This window comes from Cebus imitator, unplaced genomic scaffold, assembly GCF_001604975.1.
Source record: "Cebus imitator isolate Cc_AM_T3 unplaced genomic scaffold, Cebus_imitator-1.0 Scaffold299, whole genome shotgun sequence".
NCBI lineage: Eukaryota > Metazoa > Chordata > Mammalia > Primates > Cebidae > Cebus > Cebus imitator.
The window spans coordinates 2,076,021-2,088,538 of record NW_016107614.1 but is presented as its reverse complement, the minus strand read 5'-3'; the positions used below and the strand labels follow the sequence as shown (position 1 = coordinate 2,088,538).

Genomic DNA, 12,518 nt, shown 5'->3' with positions numbered 1-12,518 from the left:
AAAAAAAAAAAAAAAAGACTCTGACTCAACAAACAAACATAGAAAAAATTAAAACCCTGGAAAAATATCTAAAACAAAAAGTTCAAAATGTTCTCCATCCACCCAAAGGTAACCACTATCAACGGCTTTTTGTGTATCCTTCCAGAAAAAAAGTAATACATATACCCACAAAGATATATTTATTTTTAAAATATGCCTAAATCACTTTATACTATATACGCTTTTCTATATCTTCATTTTTTTCTTTTTATAAATCTTGGCAGACTTTCCATATCAACACAAAGAGAGCTGCCTGGCTCTTCTGAAGTCTGGGTGGTATTCCATTGCATAGACGCAACGATAATCTATTTGACTGGGCCCAATGCCAAACATTATTTTCCGAAGGGCAGACAAGAACCCTGGTTTGATTCTGTCTTCACAAAGGCTGCCAGGAGCGCAGTTTCATTAGTCTTGATGGTAAGCTGTCATTTCGAGAACAGAAACCCTATTGTTAATGAAAGCCAATTTTGTCTCAACTAACACTGTATTTCTGGAACCTGAACACAGCTAAACAGGTGGCAACATACAGAAGAGGACAAAGAAGGGAGGAGTGGGAAGGAAAAACAAGAAAGAAGAAAGAAGAGGTCACTAGTGAGGGAAAGAAAGAAAAAACAGGACGGATGAGGTGGTTCATGCCTGTAACGAGCACCTTGGGAGGTTAAGGAGGGTGGATCATCTGAGGTCAGGAGTTCGAGACAGCCTGGCTAACATGGTGAAACCCTGTCTCTACGAAAAATACAAAAATAAAAATAAGCTGGGCGTGGTGGTGCACGCCTATGATCCCAGCTACTCAAGAGGCTGAGGCAAGAGAATTTCTTGAACCGGGGAGACAGAGGTTGTGGTGAGCTGAGATGTCACAACTGTGCTCCAGCCTAGGTGGCAGAGCAAGAGTTTGTCTCAAATAAGTAAATAAATAAATAAAGGAGTGCTCTATAATGTTCCAGTACCTGGCAGATGCTCATTCAACACCTTTTGAATGACTGAATAAATGAATGAATGAAGAAACAAGAAGAGGCATACTTTTAACACAGTTAAAAGTTAACTGATATATGGCTCCAATTCTCTGAAAAGTAAACATTCTTTTTGAACTTCACTATCCAATATGGTAGCCACTAGCTACATATGGTTACTGAACATTTGATATCTGTGTTTTTAAAACACATTCTAAATTTCAAATATGAAAAAAGATGTAAAATATCTCAATAATTGTTATATTGCTTATATATTGATAAGAAAATATTTTAGATATATTGCATTACATAAATTAAACCATATCATTAAAATTAATTTTACTTGTTTCTTTTTACTTTTTGAAAATTACTGCAGCTGCTAAAAAAATTTAAATTTCACATATGTCTTGCATTATACATTTTTTGGATAGTGCTGGTTTTGAATGTAGACGCCATTACAGCAGTGACTTTGCCTTTGTCTAACTCAGCACCCAACACGGGCCCTTGAGAATATAGTAGACGCACAATAGATAACCATCAGATGAATGGCTGGCTCTGATACCTACATAAGGCAATAATCAGGGCTTGGATTACAAGATAGGAGGCCCTCACCCTGATACTAGCACTAATGCAAAAGCAGATATGTGACCCTGAACAAGTCACTGAACCTGCCTGGCCCTTGTTTTTGTCAGCTTTAAAATGGAAATAATATTAACACCTGCCTTACAGGGAAACTGCACAGGCCAAATGAAATAATGTTTCTAATGGGGTTTTGAAAGGGTAAAACAGGTATCAGGGCCCTCCTGAATTCTACTGTTCTCTTCTAGTAATAGTTCCAATAGAAGTGAGATGCAAAAAATACTGAAACAACAGGGTAAGAAATTAACCAATAAAATTCCTACCTCTGATGTTTCCATTCCAGCATATGTTAGAAAATTCAAAGACAGGTGCAAACTTGCAATTCTCACACAAGTGGAAACTTCTGCATTCATGACTCCCTTTACCCTGCAGCTCACTAAACACAGCTGACAAAGGGACTCGCAGATGCTCTTTTGAGGGACCACAAAAATCTAATGTGAACAGGCGAAGGCCATCTCTGGGTGGCTGCTGAAGCAGCCGGAGAGACCGAGTTCACCACCCCACCAGGAGCTCTCAGCTTTGCAAGAAATCGGTGATCCTGGGCGACTCTGAAGACTCGGGAAAATTTCCACGGGCACAAAATCTGTTGTAGGCATTAGTCCTTGTTCACTGTTCCAGGAGCAGCAGGCAGTGACCTGCAGTTAGGAGTGTGAACAGCCCCTGATTCTGCAAGGTAGCTGGGGTATCTGGCAGGGGAAATCTCAAGCCACTCTTGGACAGGCTGTAGCTTTTTAGTGACACTGGAAGGATTTCACCATCCTAGCCGGGCATCTTCTTCCCCAAATCAAAAAGATCATTTCAAGAAGGAAGAGAAGAAGAAAGCAACCCTCAGCAGGGGATATTTAAGGAAGATCCTGGAGGAGGCGACTGCAGAGTGGCCTAACCCACGGCAGACACGAGGCAGCAGGACAGCAACACCACAATCATTGCTTTCAAGAGATCCAAGCCTAGATGATCCCCCTCAGTCCTGCAAGGCATCCCATAAGCCCCAGAAGTCATCCATGACTTACCATCTGTGAGGCCACCACACTGAGCAGAGCACAGCAACTTCCCCTTTGCTCAGAGGGTCTGACACCCTTCTCTTCTCTCAGGGTTGCTGCCTGTGATGTGCCAAGACCGAGCTCTGAGCCCCTGGGACTACTGTATCATATCCTGCCCATAACAGCCCATAATATCCTGTAACAGCCCACAGGGCCTGAGCTACTGTGCCCCAAAAACCAAAGGACAAGACACCAGGCATGGAGCAAAGCTGAAAGCTGGGCTGCACAGCAGAACCAACTTGGAGGCTTTTTGAAATTCATATTCCCAGGACAAATCTCTAGAGATTCCTGTTCAGTAGGTCTGGGGAGGGGCCCAGGTACCCACATTTTAAACACAGTGCAGGGAAATTGCCAATGCTCAGCCTGACTTGGGAATTTGTGGCCTGGAGCATTCTGGGAAGCTTCATTCTCTCTGATCTTTTCTCTTCCTTGAGCTTTCTTCATTCTTTGCCTCAGTGTGGAAGAGGAGGGTGGCAAGGGAAGGCTTAGGGGAGAAGCAAGGCCAAGGGTAAAGCTTTCTAGGCCCAAAGGCCCTCCGCTCCAAAGTGAGTTCCAGTGCTTACCCCAGTCATTTAACCTCACTGAACCTTAGTTTTCTTATCTGTAAAATGGTGCTGAAACTATCTGTGCACTTGGGGTTGCGGGAGGAATAAATACACATAAAACACCTGATACATTACACAGGGTAACTGTAATGAAAAGCATTCATCTTCTTATGAACTCTTTCCCTGAGGGGAGGAGGGTACAAGTTCTCCATATGACTATCTTTGCAAGAGAAACTGCAAATGTAAACAATAGACTGAACCAAGTATAAAAGGAAGAAAATAAAATAAACAGCAATAAGGAAGGCAATAGATTTAGGTTGCATGGGGGGGGTGGGAGATGCTGAGAGCAGGCTTGCAACCCTCTCTGGGGGCTCTATAGTGGTATGATCCAAAGGAAATTCACAGAGATTCACAAAGACTTATGCATGAAGTTGTGTGAAAATTTATTACAATATGATTTATAAAAAGGGAAAATTAGAACTTACAGGGGTTTTTCTTCTTCTCTAACACGATGATGAACATAAATTATTTCAGAAAACGGTTTCTTTGTGAAGTGAAATAACCCAGACACAGGAAGGCAAATACAGTATGATTTCACTTATATGTGGAATCAAAAAAAGTCAAACTCATAGAAGCAGAGAATATGGCGGTGTTTACCAGGGATGAGGATAAAGAGGGGGACTTGGAGAGATGCTGGTCAAAGAGTTGAACTTTCAGTTTTAAGATGAATCAACTCTGGGAATCTAATGTACAGCATGGTGATTATAGTTAATAATACCACATTTTTTACTTGAAATGTGCTAAGACTAGACTTTAAGTGTTTTCCACATACACACACACACACACACACACACACACACACACACAAACACACACACAACGGTAACTATGTGTGGTGATGGATGTGTTAATTAATTTGATTGTGATAATCATTTCACAAAGTATATGTATAAAAAAAACACTTTGTACACCTTGAACATATATAATTTTTTGAATATATACAATTTTTATTTGTCAATTATACCTCAATAAAACTAGAACATTAATTAGTTAATTTAGGAAAACATTTTGGAATCATTTGATTAACTGAAAGCATTTTTAAATATTCCTTTCTTTTTCTTTTTTTTTTTTTTGAGACAGGGTCTCATTCTGTCCCCTAGGCTGAAGTGCAGTGGTGCAATCACAGCTCACTGCAGCCTCAACCACCCAGACTCAAGCAGTCCTCCCACCTCAGCCTCTCCAATAGCTGGGATCACAGGCATGTGCCACCATATCCAGCTAATTTTTGTATTTTTTGTAGAGACGGGGTTTCCGCCATGTTGCCCAGGCTGGCCTTGAAATCCTGACCTCAGGCAATCTGCTTGCCCCAGTCTCCCAAAGTGTTAGAATTACAGATGTGAGCCACTGCACCCAGCCCCTATTTTTTCCTTTCAAACTATGGTTTAATATTCAGATTAGAACATTAATATCAACAAAGGAAGACCAGATGTAGACATAGGGACATATCCCTCTAAATTTTTCCCATGGAAATCAAAGGCAAAATATATGATACTTGTGGGTACCATGAGAGCTTCTGAAACACAATGGGAATGGAGAGGGAGGGGTGAGGCAAAGAGAAAATAATGCATATAAAGAAGCAGACAAGATCTCCACTATAACACAATTAATAAATAATATGAGGAGAATTCAGTGTAATGCTTCCCTCCAGCCTCAACACACACACACACACACACACACACACACACACACACACACACACGAACGAACTTTTGCAATAAAACTCAGTACCACCCACAGAGTCCTTTCTCACACAGTCTAACAGGATCTATTTTTATATTCCAGTGAGATTTGAAGCAAAGAATAGAGCCCCAGTAAAAAGAGGAAATAATTTCTGTGCTGTATCTGGGATTTTCTCACTTCCTTATTTTAAAATAATCTTCCAACAAGTCCAAAAAATTCAGAACAACAGTCCAGTCTTCTATGCACAGGTATACATCACTGTGGATGTTTTGGAACTAAACTAAATGAGTTAAAAAGGTTCTGGGTAATTTGCCATCTTCTTAGAAAACTTATAACGATATATTACAGCACTGGAGGCTCGAAGAAGCCTTCCAAATCATCTGGTCCAACCCCATGATTTTACAGATGAAGAACTTGGGAAATAAACTGGCTGATCCAACATACTGAAGACTCTAATTAAAACATCTGCTTAATTTTAAGGTGGCTGACAAATTGGAGAGTGGTGTGGCAAATAAAACCTCCAAAACATATTTTAGTAGTAATTTTGATCAAGGGGCCTATTAAATGAACAGAGTAAAGGCTGTGATCTCAGTAGCACCCCATCCCAACATCTGGAAACCTGAGAGATTGCAAACTGCCAGTGTGAACACATTGAATCGATGAGTAGGGGCAAAGGAAGAAAACGCAGGAGCTCCACCCTGAAGTCTGATGGCCTAAGCACCAATCACTGGCCTAATTTTATGCCTAATTGATGGGTGTCCAGGAGCTGCCCTGACGTGATGGTGCCTCCATTTCCGGAAAAGTAGAGATTTGAGAAAATATTTCCCATGGGAGAGATACATGACCACTGACCTGACAAAGGAAAGGTGGCTTAGATCCCTTGTTGGTACTCAGTGGTACCTGGACAAGCAGCATCAGCATCACCTGTGAGCTTGTTAGAAATGCAAAATCTGGCTGGGTGCAGTAGCTCATGCCTATAATCCCAACACTTTGTGAGGCCAAGGCAGGTGGATCACCTAAGGTCAGGAGTTCAAGACCAGCATGGCCAACATGGTGAAACCCTGTCTCCACTAAAAATACAAAAATCAGATGGACATGGTGGTGCACGCCTGTAACCCCATTCCCTTGGGAGGCTGAGGTAGGAGAATCACTTGAACCTGGGGAGGCAGAGATGGCAGTGAGCCAAGATTACACCACTGCACTCCAGCCTGGTGACAGAGCGAGACTCTATCTCAAAAAAAATAAAAATAAAAAAGAAATGCAGAACCTTGGCCCCACCCAAGGAGTCAGTATATGCATATTTACAAGATCCCCAGGTCCTTCTGTGCACATTAAAATTTGAGAAGCATTGTTTAGCTAGCACGGCAGCAAAAGAAAGTATAATTGCCTACCTGTGATCTAAGTTTCAGGAATAAAATAACCTCCTCTTCTCTATTACCTGCTCCACTCTCTTTGATCTTTAAGCCTTACTTTAAACTTTAAATGTTCTAAAATTTAGCCTAAATTTTAAATGGGTTAGTGAGTATCTCATTAAATAGTCCGTTTTTTCAAAAGGTATCTCAAAGTTAAGAAAAATATACATATAGATATTCTGGGACTTTTACCATTTTAAAGGGTTACATAAATTATAAATGGAGGTATTTTTCCTGCTATTTCCTGCTGGGGTCTGAGTAGGAGCATGACTAGTATTTCTTCAGTTGGGAGTCAAAAACCTCAGGTATACCAGGTGAAGGAGGAAAATGAATTCAGAAGACAAATGTGTTTCTGGTGAAAAGGGAAATTTCTTGTAAGGGAATGTTATCAAAAGGCTGTAAAGGTCACATGGCCCAACCCCGCTGCCAAAGCTAAATCCCTTTACGGGACACCTGCAGTATCTACTCTCCCACTCCTGGACATGTGGTGCTTACCACCTTCAAAGGCAACCCATTTCAACACCACACAGCTCTAATAATTAGAGAGCTTTTCCTAAAATTTGTCTCCCTATAGATTTTAATAGCCCTACAATCAATAACTCCACAATTATTTTCTCTACTATTAATTCATCCCCATCATCATTTTTCTATTGCACTTCTCTCTTTTTTTGAGACAGGGTGTCATTCTGTTGTCACCCAGGCTAGAGTACAGTGGTTCAATCACAGCTCACTGCAGCCTCAACTTCCCGGGCTTAGGTGATCCTCCCACCTCAGCCTCCCAAGTAGCTAGGACTACAGGTGCACACCACCATGCCCAGCTAATTTTTGTATTTTTTGTAGAGATGGCATTTTGCCATGTTGTTCAGGCTGGTCTCAAACTTCTAAGCTCAAAAAAATCCTCCTGCTCCAGCCTCCCAAAGTGCTGGGATTATAGACATGAGCCTCTACACCCAGCCAATTTCTTATTGGGATTTTTTTTCTTCAAACACAGACAGTCAAAGAAACAAGTTTCATGTATTTATTTCTCATGGGACTGGGCAGCTGGTGGCAGTAACGTATATGAAAATATTAACTTTTGCTTTTATTTTCAGGTACCTTACAAAAACCTCATGTATGCAAGAGGAGTTTTTAAAAGACAGGTTATCACAAGTCATAGGGAATGTACCTAAGGACATAATTATACCAGAAGTGTAGTTTAAGGAGAGCACTGTCTTTAAATACTGGGCTAGCCCTAAGCTTCCTGGGAGTCAAAACAGGTACGAAACAGGGCAAGAAGGTCATACGTAAAAAAATGTTTAAGATTTTCTGGCCTAGGTGAATCACAGATGTTTAGCCTTGGGAAGTGTCTTAGGTCAAGTCTAAATCTGCCACTTACAGAAAAGGAAACTGGAAATCAGAGGCAAAATGACTTACTCAGTATTAGACATCTGGTTAGCAGCAGAGCTGGGTAATGCAGTGACCTTAATCCTGGTCAATGCTCTTTTTTTCTATTCTGTCAGACTCTGAGTACCAGGTTTGTTAAGAAAGCTTGTCCAGCAAAAAAATCAGGAATATGGCATCAGAGTCAAGGCCCACCAAGGGCCATGGCTATGGAATACCCAAAAAGCAAACCCAAGCCATCCTAGCACAGACAGATAACATGAATCCCCAAATTCACAAGCCTAATACCAGATAAAAAGGTTATATTGGGGCTATAAGCCTTCCTTCCTCCTCTTCTCTTTCCTATAATTCCCTTTGCCCCTATATCCATTGATTCTGAACTGCAAAGATATCCCACTAAACAGCTTATTTTAATCTCCTATTAAAATAATCTCTTTCTGATGAGAAGTTCCTGCTCCCAGAACAGTAACACCCCGTGAAATAGTTCATTCTTTCCAAGATACTTGAAGCTGAAGGCTCATAGCATACTGAACTAGAGTCTTTGGTAAAAAGTGAAATATTAGAAGAGATCAATTTATCCAGCCATTGAATCATGGGATAGATCCAAACAATATTAAAAGAATCGTTTCTACTGTCTATTTTAAAAAATAACACTACTGTAGTATTTTAAAGAACAATCTGTTAGAGCATACGGTGAGAGATGCCCGGTCAGCAGCAATACATCCATGGAGCTCCCTACGACTGGTTGGTGGGTTCCAGGAGCCGGCCTGCGAGATCCTAATGGACTGTTGCGGTGACATAAACTCATCCACAGAAATAACCAGCTGTGTCTCAGTTTTTTGTAAGTTTGGGCAGACCACAATTTCTTCAAAGTAATGAACGGCAATCATGCAAAAATGAATTATATGCTTTTTCTATCATTGTCTTTCTAAAGTCACAATAAGCAAACTCTAGAAAAATTATTAATCCAGGTCCCAGGCATTTCAGGTGAGACGTTTTACATTCACACCAGTGATTTATGTTACAAAATGAGGAAGGATCTTACTTTGTTAAGAGACGTGGTCATATTTATTGGTTTAGAGTAGCCAATTCCTGGGATAAAAGCACCTAGGAAGCACCTTTTTAAGGTCACTGAAAATAAGTAAATTCTTGATTTAGTTTATCAGATGGCATAGGGGTGGGCGAGACAAATTAATGCCCAAGCCACACCAGGGATAACTGAGGCACAGTTAAATCAGGGCCATAGTTTTCCAGGTTTCTTTGCTGGCATCAGGTATATAAGATCTCGTGTGGCAAGAGAATAGAATATAAACGCATAGCCTACAGTGTGGCAAAAATGGAAAACAAAAAGAGGCTGGGCGTGGTGGCTCACACCTATAATCCCAGCACTTTGGGAGGCCAAGATGGGTGGCTCATGTGAGGTCAGAAGTTCAAGACCAGCCTGACGAACATGGTAAAATCCCGTTACTACTAACAGTAGAAAAATTAGTTGGGCATGGTGGCAGGCACCTGTAATCCCAGCGACTCAGAAGGCTGAGGTGGGAAAATCACTTGAACCTGGCAGGCAGAGGCTGCAGCAAGCCGACATCATGCCACTGCACTCCAGGCTGAGCGTCAAAGTGAGACTCCATCTCAAAAAAAAAAAATGCAAAAAGAAAACAAAAAGAGGAAGAAAAGCTATGACATGTGTCCATCCCAGAGCACGTCTTCCATTACTGTTACTCTCATGTGTGTCACACTTCCTGGGGCCACTGAAGTCACTAACCCTGGCAGAGAAGGTCGGAATTTTCCTACTCTAAAAAGAGAAATGGGGCAAAATATAGCATAGAAGCTAAGCTGGTGGGAAATCAAGAAGAGGGCTATCTCTATAAACATGTTATCAAAAAAAAAAGGAAGCCTTGGCCAGGCACAGTAGCTTATGCACAGTAGGCCCAGCACTTTGGGAGGCCAAGGCAGGTGGATAATTTGAAGTCAGGAGTTCAAGACCAGCCTGACCAACATGATAAAACCCTGTCTCTACTACAAAACGAAAAAAAAAAAAAATAGCCAGGCATGGTGGAATACACCTGTAATCCGAGCTACTTGGGAGGCTAAAGCAGGAGAATCATTTGACCCTGGGAGGCAGAGGTTGCAGTGAGCTGCGATCACACCATTGAACTCCTCACAGCAATAGCAAACTAAGTCTCTGCCTCCCACCCCCACTACCTTTCTAGGCTGGAACTCTGTCCTGTGTCTTCCAACGCATAGAACATTCTAGAAAGAAGGCTTTTGCCCTAGTACAGAAGACAAGGGACAGTGTCCTCTTCCTCTCCTGATAGTCCAGGAGACCTGTCCTGCCCCATCCCACCTCAGGAATAGGCTGCTTGAAACCCATAAATACGACCAGGTCTCTTAATGCAGTGAGATACCTGCTCATTTTGGAATACCAACTTACACCTAGGACCTGGATTAGTAACTTTTCTAGGGCTTACTTATCTCTAGTGCAGAAGAAATCCTTACCTTCAGAAATGGCTTTTCTCACAGCTGCCACGTAGGTCTCTGGCTCATCGTCGCAGGTGAGCTCCTGCCAGTGGGCCCAATCTGGGAAGAAGTCTAGGAACTCCTCGCTGTCCCGCACGCCGCAGAGCAGCCTGACCACGCGGTGCGGAGGATGGAAGGCTCTCTGCAGCAGGGGCAGCAAGGCGGGCTGGTGGAAGTGCTGCACCAGCTCCGCGGACAGCAGCACCACAACACAGCGGGTGCTGAAGAAAAGGCTTAGGTCCTCTGCCGAGAAGGAGGCCTCGGGGCCCAGCCTATGAGTCAGTATCTTCTGGCTGCGGACCTGCCGACTGGACAGGAACAGAGTCTGCAGGTACTGGCACCATTCCTCGGCATCCGGGCTGTAGGCGATGAGGATGTCGCATATTCTGGGCACCCCTGGGCAAGAATGAGGAACAGAAGCATGTTAGCACCTCTGCCCTTCTAGGTGGCTCCCCACAACCTGCAAATGTAGACCATCCAGACGTGGGTTCTGGCACCCACAATCTTTCATGATTTGCCTCCAGCACACTAGCACACCTCACTCACTAATTTCTTTCCCCATTTACAGTCTGTGTTCCAATCATACCAGACTCCTTGTCTTTGCCCAAACATACTATGCTGTTTTATGTATTATTTCTTTATTTAGAGACAGAGTCTTGCTCTCTCACCCAGGCTGGAGTGCAGTGGTGCGATCTCAGCTCACTACAACCTCCGCCTCCTGGATTCAGGTGATTCTCCTTCCTCAGCCTCCTGAGTAGCTGGGATTACAAGCACCCGCCACCATGCCTGGCTAATTTTTGTATTTTTAGTAGAGACGGGGTTTTACCATGTTGGCCAGGCTGGTCTCGAACTCCTGACCTCAAGTGATCCACTCACCTTTGCCTCCCAAAGTGCTGGGATTATAGGTGTGACCCACCAGGTGTGGCCCATGTGTTTTAGATCCATGCATGAGCTTTTGCTTCTGCCTGGCATGCCATTTCCCTCCACACCTGATGCAGTATGAGATAATAACAATAATAATAAATAATAATAATAGCAAAACCAAGTGCTTATAGAAGTCACTGTGTTCCAGGCACTCTTCTAAGCACATGGTCCACTAAACGCATTACATCTTCACAGCAACTTTAGAAGGTAGGTACTATAATTAGCTCATTAAAAAAAATGAGAAACCTGAGGCGTGGCAGGTTAAGTAACTTGCCCAAGATTCACAGTGGCCGAGTAAGGATTTGAGTTAAATTAGATATTTCACATAAACTGCTAAGCATAGTGCTTGTTGTGTAGAAAACCCTCAGTAATCGGTAGCTGGTGTCATTATCCTCACATTGATATAAATAATGTATAATACTAAAGTACATGGTAGTTGTGGTTGAATTCATGCAGTGACCTCCATAGTACAATTTGCAAGGCATCTCTCACCACACCTGCCACATAACACGCGCTTTCTTCTTCCTCTAACAAAGCACAAATGCCAAAGAGAGAGTCAAAAAGGGCTTGCATGGATCACTTGGCCCAAACTCCTCATTTACAGATGAAAGAAACACTTCATCTAGGAAGGTTCAGGGACTTGCTCAGCTTCACACTCTAGATTATTGGCAGAGCCAGGACTGATACTCAGGTTGTCCCCTGGTTCCCAGTCCAGTCCCCTTCACAACTCACCTCCCATCAGGAACTATGTCAAGAATCTTACAAGTAATAAGCCATAGCTTCCAATTACCAAAGTTCAAAGCAGCTTGCCTCTTCATGTAACTGTTACCACTGTTTGGGGTCACCCTCTCTCCATGAATTCAACAAACTGTTCTGTGAGTGATTTGGAAGAGGTGAGTATAAAGTGTCCATGTAGCATGCGACACAACTGGGAACTCAGAGAAGGAAGTGGGTCACATTTTATGAAGGTTGGGAACCATCTAAGTTGTAGAATAAAACAATTAAACACGAGGCCTGGGCCGCATTTCACTGATGGTTCCCGTTGAAAAGGAGAGAGGCAGGACTTAGGCAAGAGCTCGAGGCTCTGAAAAGATGACGGGATGAGTCCTCTTTCCTGCCCACATCCAATCCATCACTATATTCAAACCAAAAAACAACATGCACAATGCAAACCCAACACAGTTCTGATTTCCCCCAGGATGACATTGCCAAATGTTTAAAAATAGCAAATAAGATGAATATTTGCAGTTTTATTCTTTTTTTTTTTTTTTTTTTTGAGACGGAGTTTCGCTCTTGTTGCCCAAGCTGGAGTGCAATGGCGCGATCTCG

General features: G+C 42.5%; 1 protein-coding gene across 2 annotated transcripts in view; it reads right to left on the bottom strand.

The window, feature by feature from the left end:
• The window catches only part of PIK3AP1 (phosphoinositide-3-kinase adaptor protein 1), a 130,371-nt gene that overhangs the window by 110,083 nt on the left and 7,770 nt on the right, over positions 1-12,518 (bottom strand). For both annotated transcript variants that reach the window (XM_017502803.2, XM_017502804.2), the window contains exon 2: positions 10,245-10,661. In XM_017502803.2, coding sequence (XP_017358292.1) covers positions 10,245-10,661 — 417 coding nt within the window. The remainder of the gene's footprint in view (positions 1-10,244; positions 10,662-12,518) is intronic.